Raw genomic sequence first — 13,996 nt, 5'->3', positions numbered from 1 at the left:
AACTCTGACCCTCCTATACTTTGCCTGGCCTCCCAGGCCTTCCTTTGAAATCTTGGTGGAAGCCTCCATGAACCCCTAACTCCAGCTTCCTGCATTCCTGCAGAACCAGCGCCATGTGTTTTTGATGCTAAAGTCTGCTGCCATCTCAACCCACAGCCAAGCCTTCTCGGACCCTAGGTCAGAAGCCTCTGAGGGCCTGAGTAGTTGAGCATGTTGAAGAAACTTCCTAGGTCCCCTTGTGCAAGAAGGTTACTCCTTTGGTCTCCATGAGAATTTTCACTTTTACTCCCTTGAGCCTGAGGTGGGTGTGATCTTGCCAGTTCCTGAGGTGCCCTCAAGCCATCTTTCTCCTAGTCTCTGGAAAAAGTCTTTAGCATTTCTTTAGAGGTAGTAATGTCTTTAACAACTGCAAATTCCTTAGCCACAGTTTTACTCCCACCTTTCCAGTCCAAGTTTTAAAATATTTCTGCTCCGCATTCTTCTCCTGAATATCACAATTAATTTGACTAAAAGGTGTCAGCAATATCCATGCCATGGCCCGAATGCTAAGCTATCTACAAATTTCTTCTGCCAGATTAAGAAATCCATCACTTTTAAGTCAGCCTCAAAAAAAAAAAAAAAAAAAAAAAAGTCTCAGGATACAGGCAAAATATAGACAACTTCTCAGCCAGAACATAACATGAATGGCCTCTAGTCCAATTAACTTTTCCTATAGATCCTCTTGAGCACTGTTTTCACTGTCCACAGTCCTACTGGCATTTTGATTTTCTGAGCTCCCACCACAATTTGCCATTAAGCTCTGCTTACGACAACCTAAAGCATATTCAGCTAGCACTGCTAAACATCTCAAAATTTCTCTCAACAATTCCAAAAGCTCAAAAATCTTTGAACCACAGTCAGGTTAGTCACAGCAACGACACCACTTCTTGGTACCAATTTCTGTATTAGTCAGCTTTTTTGCCACTCTGACTAAAAGACCCAACCAGCAAAATTATAGAGCAGGATAAGTTCATTTGGGAGCTAACAGTTTCATAGGTTTCAGTCCATAGAGAGCAGGCTCCATTCCTTGGGGCTCAAGGTGAGGCAGGACATCATGGTGGAAGAGTAAAGTGGAGAGAAGCAGCTCACATGATGATCAGAAAGCAGAGAGAAAGAGAGACTCCACTCTACAGATACAAAATATATACACCAAAGCCATGCCCCTAATGCCCAACCTCCTCCAGCCATACCCCAGCCTTCAATTACCACTCAATCTCATCAGGTGATTAATTCACTGATTAGGTTAAGGCTCTCATAACTCAATCATTTCTTCTCTGAACCTTGCATTGTCTCACACATGAGCTTTTGGGGGACACCTCACATCCAAACCATAACAAACTCCCAGCTTATAAAAGGTTTTATAAAGTTTGACTAGAATAATGAAGTTAAATCCCAAGAGGGGCTATGGAATATATAAAATTAACCACTGCTGGACCTTGAAGAAAGATTTCAACTCCTAAATCCTCATCTATTTCCCCTCCACTTATTATTTATTCCTTCTTGAGTTGTATTCTGCAACAGACTTTCAATCCAGATACTATGGACCCAGATTACTAACAGCTTCCCCAACTGTTGTTAGTCCACATAATCTTGACAAATTTTCTTTCAAAATTGCTTTCACATAATTCTCCTGCTCAATTGTCCACAATGGTTTCCTAGTTCCGAATGCATTTAGATATTATATATCTAAACTCTTCTGTCTAGTTTTAAGGCTAAAATTTGGCTCCATTCTTCCATCCATCATTGTCACCTTCACTAGGAAAAGTATGAAATTCCTTTGCTCTTAGGATAGAGGTAAAGAAACAGGGAAAAAAAACAGACACTGAAATCCCTAACAGCAAAAGTTTATTTACAGTTGAAGTTAAGGAATATTTTAATGCATGCTGAGGAAAACAGTAATATTTCAAACTTATAGGTTACTATCTAATACGGAATACAAGAGGATGCTGGGAAAGGCTTTGGCATACACAACTATTGGAACCAGGTTATAAGACACTTAAACACTATTAGAACCAGGTGATCAGAACACTTACATATATACTACTTTTAAGTCACACCAACTTCATAGACAGTTCACCTAACTCCTCACTGGCTATTTGAGTAAATAGCATTCAAGGTTAAACATTAAGACTGGGGAATAGAGAAGGATACAGAAGAGGTACACATTACAACATTTCAGGGCCTACACATATTAATACAACATTAAGATTAATTAATAAACAGTGTTTTCATTTTTGTGTGAAATAGTATTCAGCAATGTTTAGCGCATGAGAAGACACTGCTTTGGTCCGTCCACTCTTTCCAGCTTTTCAAAATGTTTCCTGGCATTGCGGATGTTGATCAGAGTAGCTGCAGAAGCTGAGGGTAGGAGTGGGGAGATACACAACAGAATAAATATGCGGAACCAAAGGAGTGTTTAACTAGTAAACACTAGTAAAAACAAAACAGACAAAAGAGAGCCAAATCCTTCAATGTATGTCACAGAGAACATATAGGAAAAGGAACTTCCAGGTTATCAAGGTTTAATATTTCTGAAGATCGGCTCATATTCTAAACACAAAATTTCTAAAATTTTGGTTTGGGACTAAACAATAAAACCCATTATTTTATGTTTTAATATTAGCCTAATGTAGGAAAAGCCAGTAGGTAATAGATAATTTAAATTTCTAGAAATATTGCAGAAAGCTTTATCTCAATGTTTGAAATAGATAAGGCTATTACACTTTCCTTCATGCCCATAACAGAAAGATGGGAATGTAGCATAGTAATACACAATGACATAAAATTGTCCAGCATTTGAAAGTTTAGAGGTTATGTGGACCATCCTTTGAAAAATCTATAACACAACTCTAAAGTCTCTAAAGAAAGAAATTTAAGAAGACCTTAGAATGTGGAAGGACTTCCCATGTTCTTGGATAGGCAGAATATTGTCAAAATGGCCATACTACTGAAAGAACTATACAGATTCAATTCCCATCAAAATTTCAATGACATTCTTCATGGAAATAGAAAAAGCAGTCATGAAATTCTTTTGGAAAAATAAGAAGCCCAGAATAGCCAAAGCAATTCTTAGCGAGAAAAGCAAATTAGGAGGCATCATAATACCAGACCTAAAATTATTCTATAGAGATATAGTAACAAAAACAATATGGTATTCATACCAAAACAGACATGAAGACCATAATGGAACAGAATAGAAGATACAGAAACAAATCCCCCAAAATTCAATTACCTCATACCAGACAAAAACATATTCAACAAGTTGCCTATTCAACAAGTGGTGCTGGGAAAACAGGAAATTCATATGAAGTAGAATAAAATTTAACCCCTATCTCTCACCCTGTATAAAACTCACCTCAAAGTGGATCAAGAACCTAGACCAGAGACCCTGCACATATTAGAAAAAATATAGGTCCAACACTCCAACTTATCAACTCAGGAACTGATTTCTTTAACAAGACTCCTAAAGCACAGAAGTAAAATCAATAATCTAAACAGGATGGCAAACAAAAAACTTCTTTATAACAAAGGAAACAAATGAGAGCCTACAGAATGGGAGAAACTCTTTGCCCCTGTACCTCAGTTAGAACATTAATTTCCTGGATATATAAACAACTCAAAGAAATTTAACCTAAAAAATAAACCCAATCAGTAAATGGGCAAAGGAACCAAACAAACACTTTACAGAAGAAATACGAATGGTCAACAAATATATGAAAAATGTGCAACATCACTAGTAATTAGAGAAATGCAAATTAAAACTACCCTGAGATTTCATCTCACTCCAGTCAGAATGGCAACTATCAAGAATACAAGTAAAAATAAATGTTGCTGAGGATATGGATGAACATTGCTGGTAAGACTGAAAATTTGTGCAACCACTCTGGAAGGCAATATGGAGATTCCTCAGAAAACTTGGAATGAAACCACCATTTGACCCATTCCTCATTACATATTCAAAGAATTTAAAATCAGCATACTACACTGATACAGCCACATCACTATTTATAGCAGCTCAATTCACAATAGCTAAGCTACAGAGCCAGCCTTGTTGCCCTATAACAGATGAATGAATAAAGAAGATGTAGTATATATACACAATGGAATATTACTCAGTCAGAAAGAAGAATTACTTTATGACATTTGCCAAAAACTGGATGGATCTGGAGACTCTCATGCTAAATTCAATTAGCCAGCCCCAAAAAGCTAAAGGTTGAATGTTTTCTCTGGTATGTGGAAGCTAACCCACAATAATGGGGGGAAGTGAGGGGAAGAAAAGAATTTCAGTAGATTAGACAATGAAGAATGGAGGGAAGGGAGGAGGGATAGAAAAAGGAAAGGAATGAATCTGACATAATTTTCCAATGTACATATATGAAAATAACACAGTGAATATCACCATCATGTACATCAGTAAGAATGGGATCCTAACTAGAATAAGATATATTCCATGCTTATATAATTATGTCAAAATGGATTCTGCTATCATGTGTAACTAAAAAGAACCAATAAATAAATAAAATCTATACATATGAAGCATAAATCATGGATTTTGGTTCTCTTTAAAATTCCTTGATTTAGTCACTTGTTTTCTAAAGTTCCCATGAAGAAAAACACAATACCCTAGAGGCAAAATTGTTTTTCAGCTTCAAAATGTATCTACCACTGTTACTTGTTTTTTTTTTTTTTTTCAGTGTGTTAAAATATACATGACATGAAATTTACAATGTTAACCATTTTTTTTTGGCGGGGGTACCAGGGAGTGAATTTAGGGGCACTCAACCACTGAGCCATATCCAGCCCTCTTTTGTATTTTATTTAGAGACAGGGTCTCACTGAATTGCTTAGCACCTTGCTTTTGCTGAGGCTGGTTCTGAACTCAGGATCCTGCCTCAGCCTCCTGAACCACTGGGATTTCAGGTATGTGCCACCATATCAGCCACATTAACCATTTGAAGTGTATGGTTGAATGCAATTAAGTACTTTCATATTGTTGTATGACCAACCCCACTGTAAAATAATTTTAAAATATCTTGTACAATAACATCTCTAGGGCAATTGTTTAGAGAATATGTAGATTTCAAATTATGTCATCTTAAGTTTAAACTTACGAATGGATGGATCAGACATCACAACCATCACATAAGTGTTAGATGTAAAGATGTCAATGAAAGCAGCAAAGTTAGAGTTTCTGACTTCCATACTCTGGAAAGAGGCAGCCAGCTTGCTACAGAAGAAAGGAATAAAATAATAACAATATAAGAAGTTCTTATCTTTTAGGTTAAACATTTTTAGAGTATTATTATACCTTAATTTATCCCTTGAGAGTTTATAAGGAAAGTCTAAAATTGAATTTAACATGTTTCAGAGTGACTGGAATAAAAATTAGGTTAGGACTTCATATTGACTGAGAAATGAAAATAGGTTTAGACCTAGATCTATGTTGAAAAATCATGTTACAAATGACTTCTTTAATATTTAAGAAGCATCCTTATTTGGAATTTCCCTATCTTGGCAATTAATACTTATATCTGTTTGATGTTATTTATATTCAAGAAATTACCCCATTTTTTGAAAACAAACAAGGCAACTATATTTGCTTGTTATTTGCTATTTCTTCTTCAAAATGTTAGCGTAAACACTCTAGAAAGTCTCAAAGTATACTAAGATGTAAAGTGGGTAAATTGATCCCCACTCTCCAAGCATCAGGTTTTTATCAGGTAAGAATTTTATTTTTAAATCTTTACTTATTTATGATATTTAGCCATTCATTTTCTCTCTATTTGTAATACCCAAGACTCAAATCTTATTTAATCAAACCAGATACATCATAATTTGACATTTCTAAACTCTCTTCTGTTATCATTTCTGAATCAGTATCTATTTTACTTACTATTGTTTTATAGTCAATTCTGTTATTTAGTACGGCAAATTCTCTTTCTTTCTTTTCAAAACTCTCTTGGATATTCTCAGTTTATTTCTTCCCAAATAATACTAAACACATTGAAAGGGTATTTTGCTTGAATATTTCTCAGATGCTTCTGGATTAGTTGAGTTTGCATGAAAGGACAAGGATCTGTATTTTAGTCAACTGTAGGCTCCCTTAGAGTCAATTTTCCTTTTGATTAAAGCAACCATTGTGAACATAGAAGTTTAGTCAACAATTATAGTTATTTTTATTTCTCAAAATGATAATTTTCCCAGAAATTAATGTATCATTCCTATAAGATCTCTTACCTGCAGCTCAGCTTGAATTGCTTAATAATGTTGCTGATTTTCTCAAATCTATGAGCATCACGCTGCTCTTTACACTGATAATGAGAAATCACCTGTGAAAATGAACATTGTTCTTTGAATCCATGCAAAATATTCATATAACCCTCTGCTGCTACTTGAAGTAGACATCTGTTCATTTCTTGACCACCTGGTTTACCATCTTCTCCTGTCTGTATCATATCTTTGTTAAGATTACATGTGATTTCAATATCCATCCAGATGGTCTATTCAGTATTGTTTGGTTATAACTTTATTAGATCATTTAAGTATTCTACATATAGTCTTTGACTTATCATGGTTCAAATTTTGACTTATTATAATGGTGTTAAAGTGATAGGAATTCAGTAGAAATAATATCTCAAATTTTCCCATACTAGGGATATGTGATACTAACAAACTCTTGTGAGGCTGGGCAGCAGCAGAGAGCCATAACTCACAGTTAACCATGAGATAGATTATAAGGGTAAACAACAGATACTTCTCAGTGTTACTTGTGTTGCTAGGCTATGGTGTTTGGTACGTTAGTTGCATTAAATGCATTTTCAACTTATGGTGGGTTTATCAGGACACAAACCCATCCCAAGTCAAGGAGCATCTGTATTTTGGTTTACTGATATTCATTCTCAATTTTTAATTTAATTTTTAACTATCAATATTTAATCATTAAATATTCACCTTATTTCAATGTTTCACAGGATGATTTTTGATTTTAAAAACATACAAAACAAGGAAAATAAAATACATAACAACTCTTGAGGTTTAATTACTATATTTAAATTTAATGAAGTCTATAATCAAGTAGCTTTGGGAATTATATTTTAAAAGCTTAACTAGATAATTCTAACCATTGAGAACTGACTATTTTTAAATGAATCTATTCAGGATAAACACCAACACCAGCTGAAAAATACTTTTCCTAACACTTTGAGATTTTAGTAAATCATACAAGTATCCTACAGGCCAAATGCAAAGTTTATAATAGGAAGCAAAACTGAGTCAATTGCCAAAAGAAAATTCTCAGGGAAATACCCTGAGGTAACACAAAACTTTCAACATTTAATTTGTATATAAAGAGCAGGACAGATCCACATTGCTTGACTTACTCCCCTCAGTAAAAATGGTCAATTACATTTAAACTTTTTTTTAACTGCTGATGGACCTTTATTTGTTTATATGAGGTGATGAGAACTGGACCTAGTGCCTCATACATGCTAAGCAAGTGGTCTACCACTGAGCCACATCCCCAGCCCAATCACATTTAAACTTGGTCATCAAGAGAAACAAAAGCTACCTGTTACTGCCAGTGAATAATAGAGAGCTTACTAACATTATCTTCTAAGACCTTGTGTAGTAGATATAGCATGGTAATACTGCTGAAGCAGAGTCCTGTTGTGCCATGCACACTGAGACAGATGGAATGGTTTACTTGCTTGTTGCCATTCATACTAGCAGGAAAAAAAACTGGTTCGGAGAAGTAATTTCAGGTACATAACACATGCCACTGGACTGAGGCAGAAAGTCACTCTAGTTACGACTCCTTGCCTCAGCTATATCAGCTAGCAGGAAGAATGGCTCCACAGTGCTGCTATGGCTATAAGTAATATTTCTACAAAGGAAAAGAGGAATTGTACTTTATATTTTCTGCCCTCAGTTGACACAGCAAAGGGAACCAACATTTAATAGTTCACCTATTCTATGTCAAAGCTTGTGATAGATGCTTAATGTTACTATGTCCCATTTTAATGAACATGATAAACCTATGATACAGATAGTATTATCTCCATTTTAAAAAAGGGGAAACAAGCTCAGAGAGATTAAGAAATGTCTAAAATTACCAAGCAGTGGTAGAACTCAGAAACAAATTATTTACTGGGAGCTGCTCTTAAGAATTACATTTCATAAGCTAGTTAATAATTACTTTTTTATGCAGTGTGTTGGGACATCTCAAATTATTTTCTATCACTGGTATTTAAATATTTTATTTATAAAGATAATACTAGCTTTGGCATCCTCTATTCAGGGCTATACAAAAAACAGTAGGGTCTAATATAGTTGCTAAGTTCAATTTATACAAAAAGTAACAGTACCAACATGCATCTTTTCCCCTTTAATTCTCCATCTGCTCTTAGCTATATCACTGAGTTGACCCTTACTTCTCTTCCAGTTTTCACCTTAGCCTTTTGGAGAAAAGGGAGGGAAGAGAGTTATCTCAAAAGGACAATACAATAAATTTCATAATAAAATTCAAGAGAAAATAGGAATACTTGATCACAAATAAATAGTTATTAGCAGAAATAATCTAAACCCTCTAATAGGGTATACCTGCAAAAACCTATGGTTTACTAGTTACAAAGGAGCTAAACACCAAAGGACTTCTTTCAGATCACTTGTCAACAATATTACTTTACAAATAGGGCTGAGTATGCTGAAGTAATGACACAAGAGAAAAAGGTTCTTCCTAAAAGGGAAACATGCTGTTCTTTGTTCCTGAGAAGGTACTGTGTGAAATATATCTTCAGAACAAAAAGTTCTTACCAGAAAAGTAGCTCTCTCAAACAGAAGTACTTCATCAGCCTCAATAATTTCAGCAAAATTCCTTAAGTTCATTTCCAGCTGCTGAACATTGGGAATCAGTTGATAAACAATGCTGGACCAAGCCTAACAGAACAGAAGCATAATGTAATATTACTAACAGTTAGCCAGTCCCAGACCTTTGAAAAGAGTAAATAAACTATAAACCATCACATATAAACAGCAAAACATGATGACAATTGAATCCCAAACAAATACTGACATTAAATATAACACAAATGAAATGAGAAAATGAAGCTATATTTGTTTTTTATCCTTGAGTTGAATAGTTTTAAGTTCAAACACTTTTTTAAAATGCTGGAGAAACTTCTTTCCATTGATAATTAAAATTAAACAGGTGATTTAATGCCATTATGTTGCCTTAGGAAAAAAAGTAGCAAAATATGAACTACTGTGTTAAAAAGCTTCTAATCTAGACCTTCGACAAATATTTAAATCCAACAGTGCAAATTTCTTTAAAGATAAGAACCTAATAATGCTATATAAAACATATATCCAATTTTGTGAAAATATCAGAGCCACATGGACAAATGGCTCCTCCCCTCAGTGGTGTAATATACCATTACAAGAGAACCAGTGGTATTATCATTCCCAAAGGTTGTTGTCATGTATAAAATTATTGGTCCAACAGAATTTCAAAAGGTCCGTTGTGTTTGCCTAAAACTGACTTCATCCAGAGGAGTTTGACTAATGTAAGCAGTTGAAATTATCCACACCCTCCCTCTAGTCTCTTAAGGCTCTTTTATTTGTACTTCCATTATAATACTTCCTTTACTTTCACTCCAATTTGTCTGGTTAGGTGTATTTTCTTCTTCTCTCCCCTACTAGATGGCAGGAATCTGATCTTAGTCATCTGGGTATGCAACAGCATCAAGTAGATAGGCAATGAGCGCTTGTTGAATAAAACTTAATATAAAAATTTAAGTCAGTTCTATGCAACATTGATGTAAGAGATAGTAGTGCAATGTCTCTGATCCATTTAGTTTTATTACTTAGGCATAGGGATTCAGGTTCCAAATTCCCAGGTCGGTGTTAATGTCACTGCTGAATTTACCTTGGAGAAGGCACCAAAGCTAACCACAGCAGAGACATTGTCACTCACAGCAGTGTTGTGATTAGCCAATTGTCTTTGGTCGTGTTATGTATTGCCATCCTTCACACCGCAGTTGGTTCTTATCAGTGCGTCATGTCCATCCTTATTCACGGTTACCTGTTCTATGGGAATAAGGCTTTGAGAGAAATTCGGCCCATATTAATCTAGAACAGTACTTCCTAGACAGGTATCTCAAAATGATGTTATTAGAGTGAGGCTGGGTCAACATAATATTGGGGAAAAAAAGTGAATTAGTTTTAAAAAATGGCTATTTTTAAAGTCCAATGGCTTTTTTCCTTGGCAAGTCAGGTTTCTGTGCTTCTGGTTGTAGACACTTGTCAGATGCAGTTGATACTGAGGCTCTAGCTATCAATGACAGAGAAGGATCCTTTGCCACTCAGAGTCAGACTTGTCAATGGATACCAGAAGCAGTCTGAAGGAAAGGTCTGACCACAGGAGGATCCAAAAGGAGACAGTCCTTAAATCACTAGATCAATAGAAAAAAGGGAGGAAGCGGGAGCCTATGTGCCAATAGGTAATTTCAGCTTCATCCGTACAGAATTATTGTTATAATCTCTATAATTACTTCAAGCAGTGTGGTATCCATTCCAGCAAGGGGAACAATCCTGGTTGAAAGAATGTTGGTCTCCAATCTGGCATGAAAGTTGAAGCTACTATACTCTAGGAATAATATCTCTCATCCTAAGATTCCCTTCTCCAGTCTCTCCACTAAGTATTTTTCTTCTACTACTACCCAAACTTAGGTAGACTAGTTTATATCATATAGAGGAACCTGTATACAAGATACAACCCAATTAGAATTGAGACCATGACAGTTCAAAATATATGATGGCCAGTGAGTAAAGTTTCTGCTTTCACAAAGTTAGTATCAAATTAATCATACCCAAACTGGCTAATTCAATATGATTTGGTACAATGTCGACCCAATGTAGGATTAAAACCAAAATCTGTTAATGTTAAGTTTGGTATTCTTCAATTTGTTGCAGATTATTTCATTTTTTTAGTACAACAAATCAAGATGGCTATGAAATTGTTTAAAATATTTCAATTTTGTTAATATTCTTCTAGCTCTTTTTCATGCTCTTAAAATGAGAGAACCCAGGAAATATACACACCTTATAGAGAGTTTCATCCCAGATAGATGTTCGGAAACAAGAACATTCCAATGGGCGAGACAAACGCCTCAGATCTTCTTCTCGCTCTTTAAAAATCTGAATTAAACAGTCCAACATACTGATCAGCATATAACAGTTCTCCTCTTTGATTGCAAAATCTAAGATGTAACTATTTCAACATGTTTTAATCAAAAGTTTTTGCTCCTTAAGAGGAATTTGGAATATGTACCTTATTTCACAAACTAGAATGGCAGAAATTATCTCAGGACACGTGTAAAAGTGCTACTGGTTACTAGAATTATTTAGACTTATACTGTGTGTACTCTATACACATTGAGAGCACTATATTAGAAAATAAAATTTATTATATAGAAAAATCTTAAAAAATATCTAACACTCCAAATCATTAAATCTGGGCATTTCAAGAGTTATACCCATATCAAGATTTTGTAAATCAAAATATTTAACCTTTTGATATACATTTCTCTCAAATGTCTATTTATATGTATTATTTACATATGCACTGTATGTATTTCAACATATAGATATAACACCCCACAAACATCTACCAATCTTGGATATATTTCTATGTATATATGCCCATATGTACATTGGAAAAAATTGTTATACACAACCATTTTTCCAGGAGTGGATGGATTGGGAGCAAGTGTATGATGGTTAATTTTTGTGTCAACGTGACTAGGCTGCAGTACCCAGGTATTTGGTCAAACGTCAATCCAGATGTAGTTGTGATGGTATTTTTTTAAGAGGTTAAGTTTTAAATAAGTTGACTTTGAGTAAAGCAGATTGCCCTCCATAATGTAAAAGAAAGTTTCACTACTGAGAAAAATGGAGCTCTACCTACAGAATGCCTTCAAACTCTTTAAGTACAACATCAACTTTTCCATGGATAGTCTCTAAAATCGAGTGAGCTAACTCCTTAAAATAAATCACTCTTCTTTCTTCCCTTTCTCAAATATCTCTACTTCCATAACCCTTCCCACCAACACATTCTATTGGTCCTATAATTCCGGAGAACCAAAATTCAGATTTTAGCACTGATAGGTTCTAGAAGAAAATTTTAAGGATGAGTCTTCTCAATTAGTTTTTGAGGTTTCTGGAATCATTTCTTTAATATGATTAGAGTTAAAGGTGTTAATAACTCTTTCCAGTAGTAAAGATAGCAGTGAATAGTTCACAGTGATACATAAAATACTACCACTGAATACTTCTAATCAAATATGTACAAGGGTGACCATGTATATAATTTTGAATATTTTTTGTCAAAACAATGAGTGTGTAATGAGATTGGCTGACTTATATTAATTGTGCTGGACCAAATAGAGAAAGAAAAAAAAAACAAGCTCAGAAATTTCAATCCCCAGTTTAAGCACCATATAAATAACCCCAAATTATCTATATTCACCCTAGAAGAAACCCATACCCTCTATAGATGCAGAACTGAGATTGCTGAAAACTAAACTTGGAATCTCATCCTGTGAGTGGATAAATCACAATGCATATTTAATTCCTAATTAAACAGGGTATCTTCTGTTAGGGTGCTGACTGAAAGAATGGGATTCTAGAAATTGGAATAAGAGTCATATGGGAAGATCTCAATGAAGACTAGGACACTGAATTCCTAACTTCTCATGAGTCTTTGCAAATAGAAGCAGCCACTACATTGAGATTTAAAATTAACCCTACTTTGCCTCAGGGGAATGTAATGATATCCCCTAAGGTAGCTGTCTTACAACAGACCTAACTTACCATCACCATCTCTCTTAGGTTTCTAATGGTTTGGTTGCTTGGCTGAAACATGAACCCCAAATGGCCTATGCTAAGTGAAGCTGAAATACCTGACCTGCATTAGTATATAAGGGAAGATATCCAAAGGCTTAGGGAGACTGGAATGTTCAAATGGATTTGTCATTTAAGACCTACTTACCAATCTTGGGAGGTGCCAAGAGACTTTTCACCATGACTGTGAGAAATAAATTTGTGAGAGGAGCCCAGTTTCCTTCCCTGCTCTGATCACTCTTCTCTATAGGCCAGACCTTACAGTGGGAACTGCTGCCACTGAATTTGGGAACCTAAATGCATTGGTACAGTTGGATCCTGAAGTGGTAGGAGCAAGGTGGAGATACTTACCAAATGCAAGGTAAGTATCTGACAGAGTAATCTGACTGAGACTTATGGTGTTTGCTAGTTGATCATGGTGGTACTTAGAAGTGAAATAGATGGGATATCTACTAAATTCCCACTTCTTCTATATAAGCAGAAGAGTCTAAGTCAAGTGGTCCAAAAATCTAACTTGAACCATAAGAACAGAGTCAGGACCCCTCAATAGACTTGTATTAGTTTACAGACCTAGAGCATCTTGAATAAAGAGAAGGGTGGGTCCAGGTAAGGAAGGACCCCATTATACTGCCCAAAGTTTATACTATTATTTTTCCTCCCTGCCTCCTCCAAATGAACCTAAGACCTTTTACAAGGGTAACTGAGCTTTGGGGAAAAGGAAAGGATCCAACCTTTGAGGGCGACTAAGCACTGGCTCTAAAATTCCAGGACACAAAACATTACTATAGTCCACTAGTCAAGAGTAGGAAAGTCAGTAGTTATAGTGGTCAACTTGATAGGATTAAGAGATGATGAGGATTAGAGTTTATGGGTATGTCAGATAATGACTGACATGTGGGAGAGCCAACCAAAACGGAGACCCTCCCTAAGCATGGGCAGCACCAACCAATAGGATGATGGCTTGGATGGAATAAAAGTTGGAAGAACAAGGAAGCAGCAGCAGATGCAAGCTCAATTCTTCTGGAACGGGTTTTTGACTGCTGCTGTGATCATCTGAGGA

At 35.5% G+C, this 13,996-nt stretch overlaps 1 protein-coding gene across 2 annotated transcripts in view; it reads right to left on the bottom strand.

Annotated features, from left to right (window-relative positions):
• Positions 1-1,921: 1,921 nt before the first annotated feature.
• The window catches only part of Rragb (Ras related GTP binding B), a 32,984-nt gene continuing 20,909 nt past the window's right edge, over positions 1,922-13,996 (bottom strand). Inside the window, exons 6-10 of one of the 2 annotated variants that reach the window (XM_077107633.1) lie at positions 11,137-11,232; positions 8,851-8,973; positions 6,277-6,368; positions 5,151-5,266; positions 1,922-2,397 (exon numbers count right to left, since the gene is read on the bottom strand). In XM_077107633.1, the coding sequence (XP_076963748.1) occupies positions 2,300-2,397; positions 5,151-5,266; positions 6,277-6,368; positions 8,851-8,973; positions 11,137-11,232 (525 nt within the window). In that variant the 3' untranslated portion in view covers positions 1,922-2,299. The remainder of the gene's footprint in view (positions 2,398-5,150; positions 5,267-6,276; positions 6,369-8,850; positions 8,974-11,136; positions 11,233-13,996) is intronic. The other variant, XM_077107634.1, reaches the window with a different exon arrangement.

Source organism: Callospermophilus lateralis, chromosome X, assembly GCF_048772815.1.
Source record: "Callospermophilus lateralis isolate mCalLat2 chromosome X, mCalLat2.hap1, whole genome shotgun sequence".
Classification (NCBI taxonomy): domain Eukaryota; kingdom Metazoa; phylum Chordata; class Mammalia; order Rodentia; family Sciuridae; genus Callospermophilus; species Callospermophilus lateralis.
This window is presented reverse-complemented; position numbering and strand designations above follow the sequence as displayed.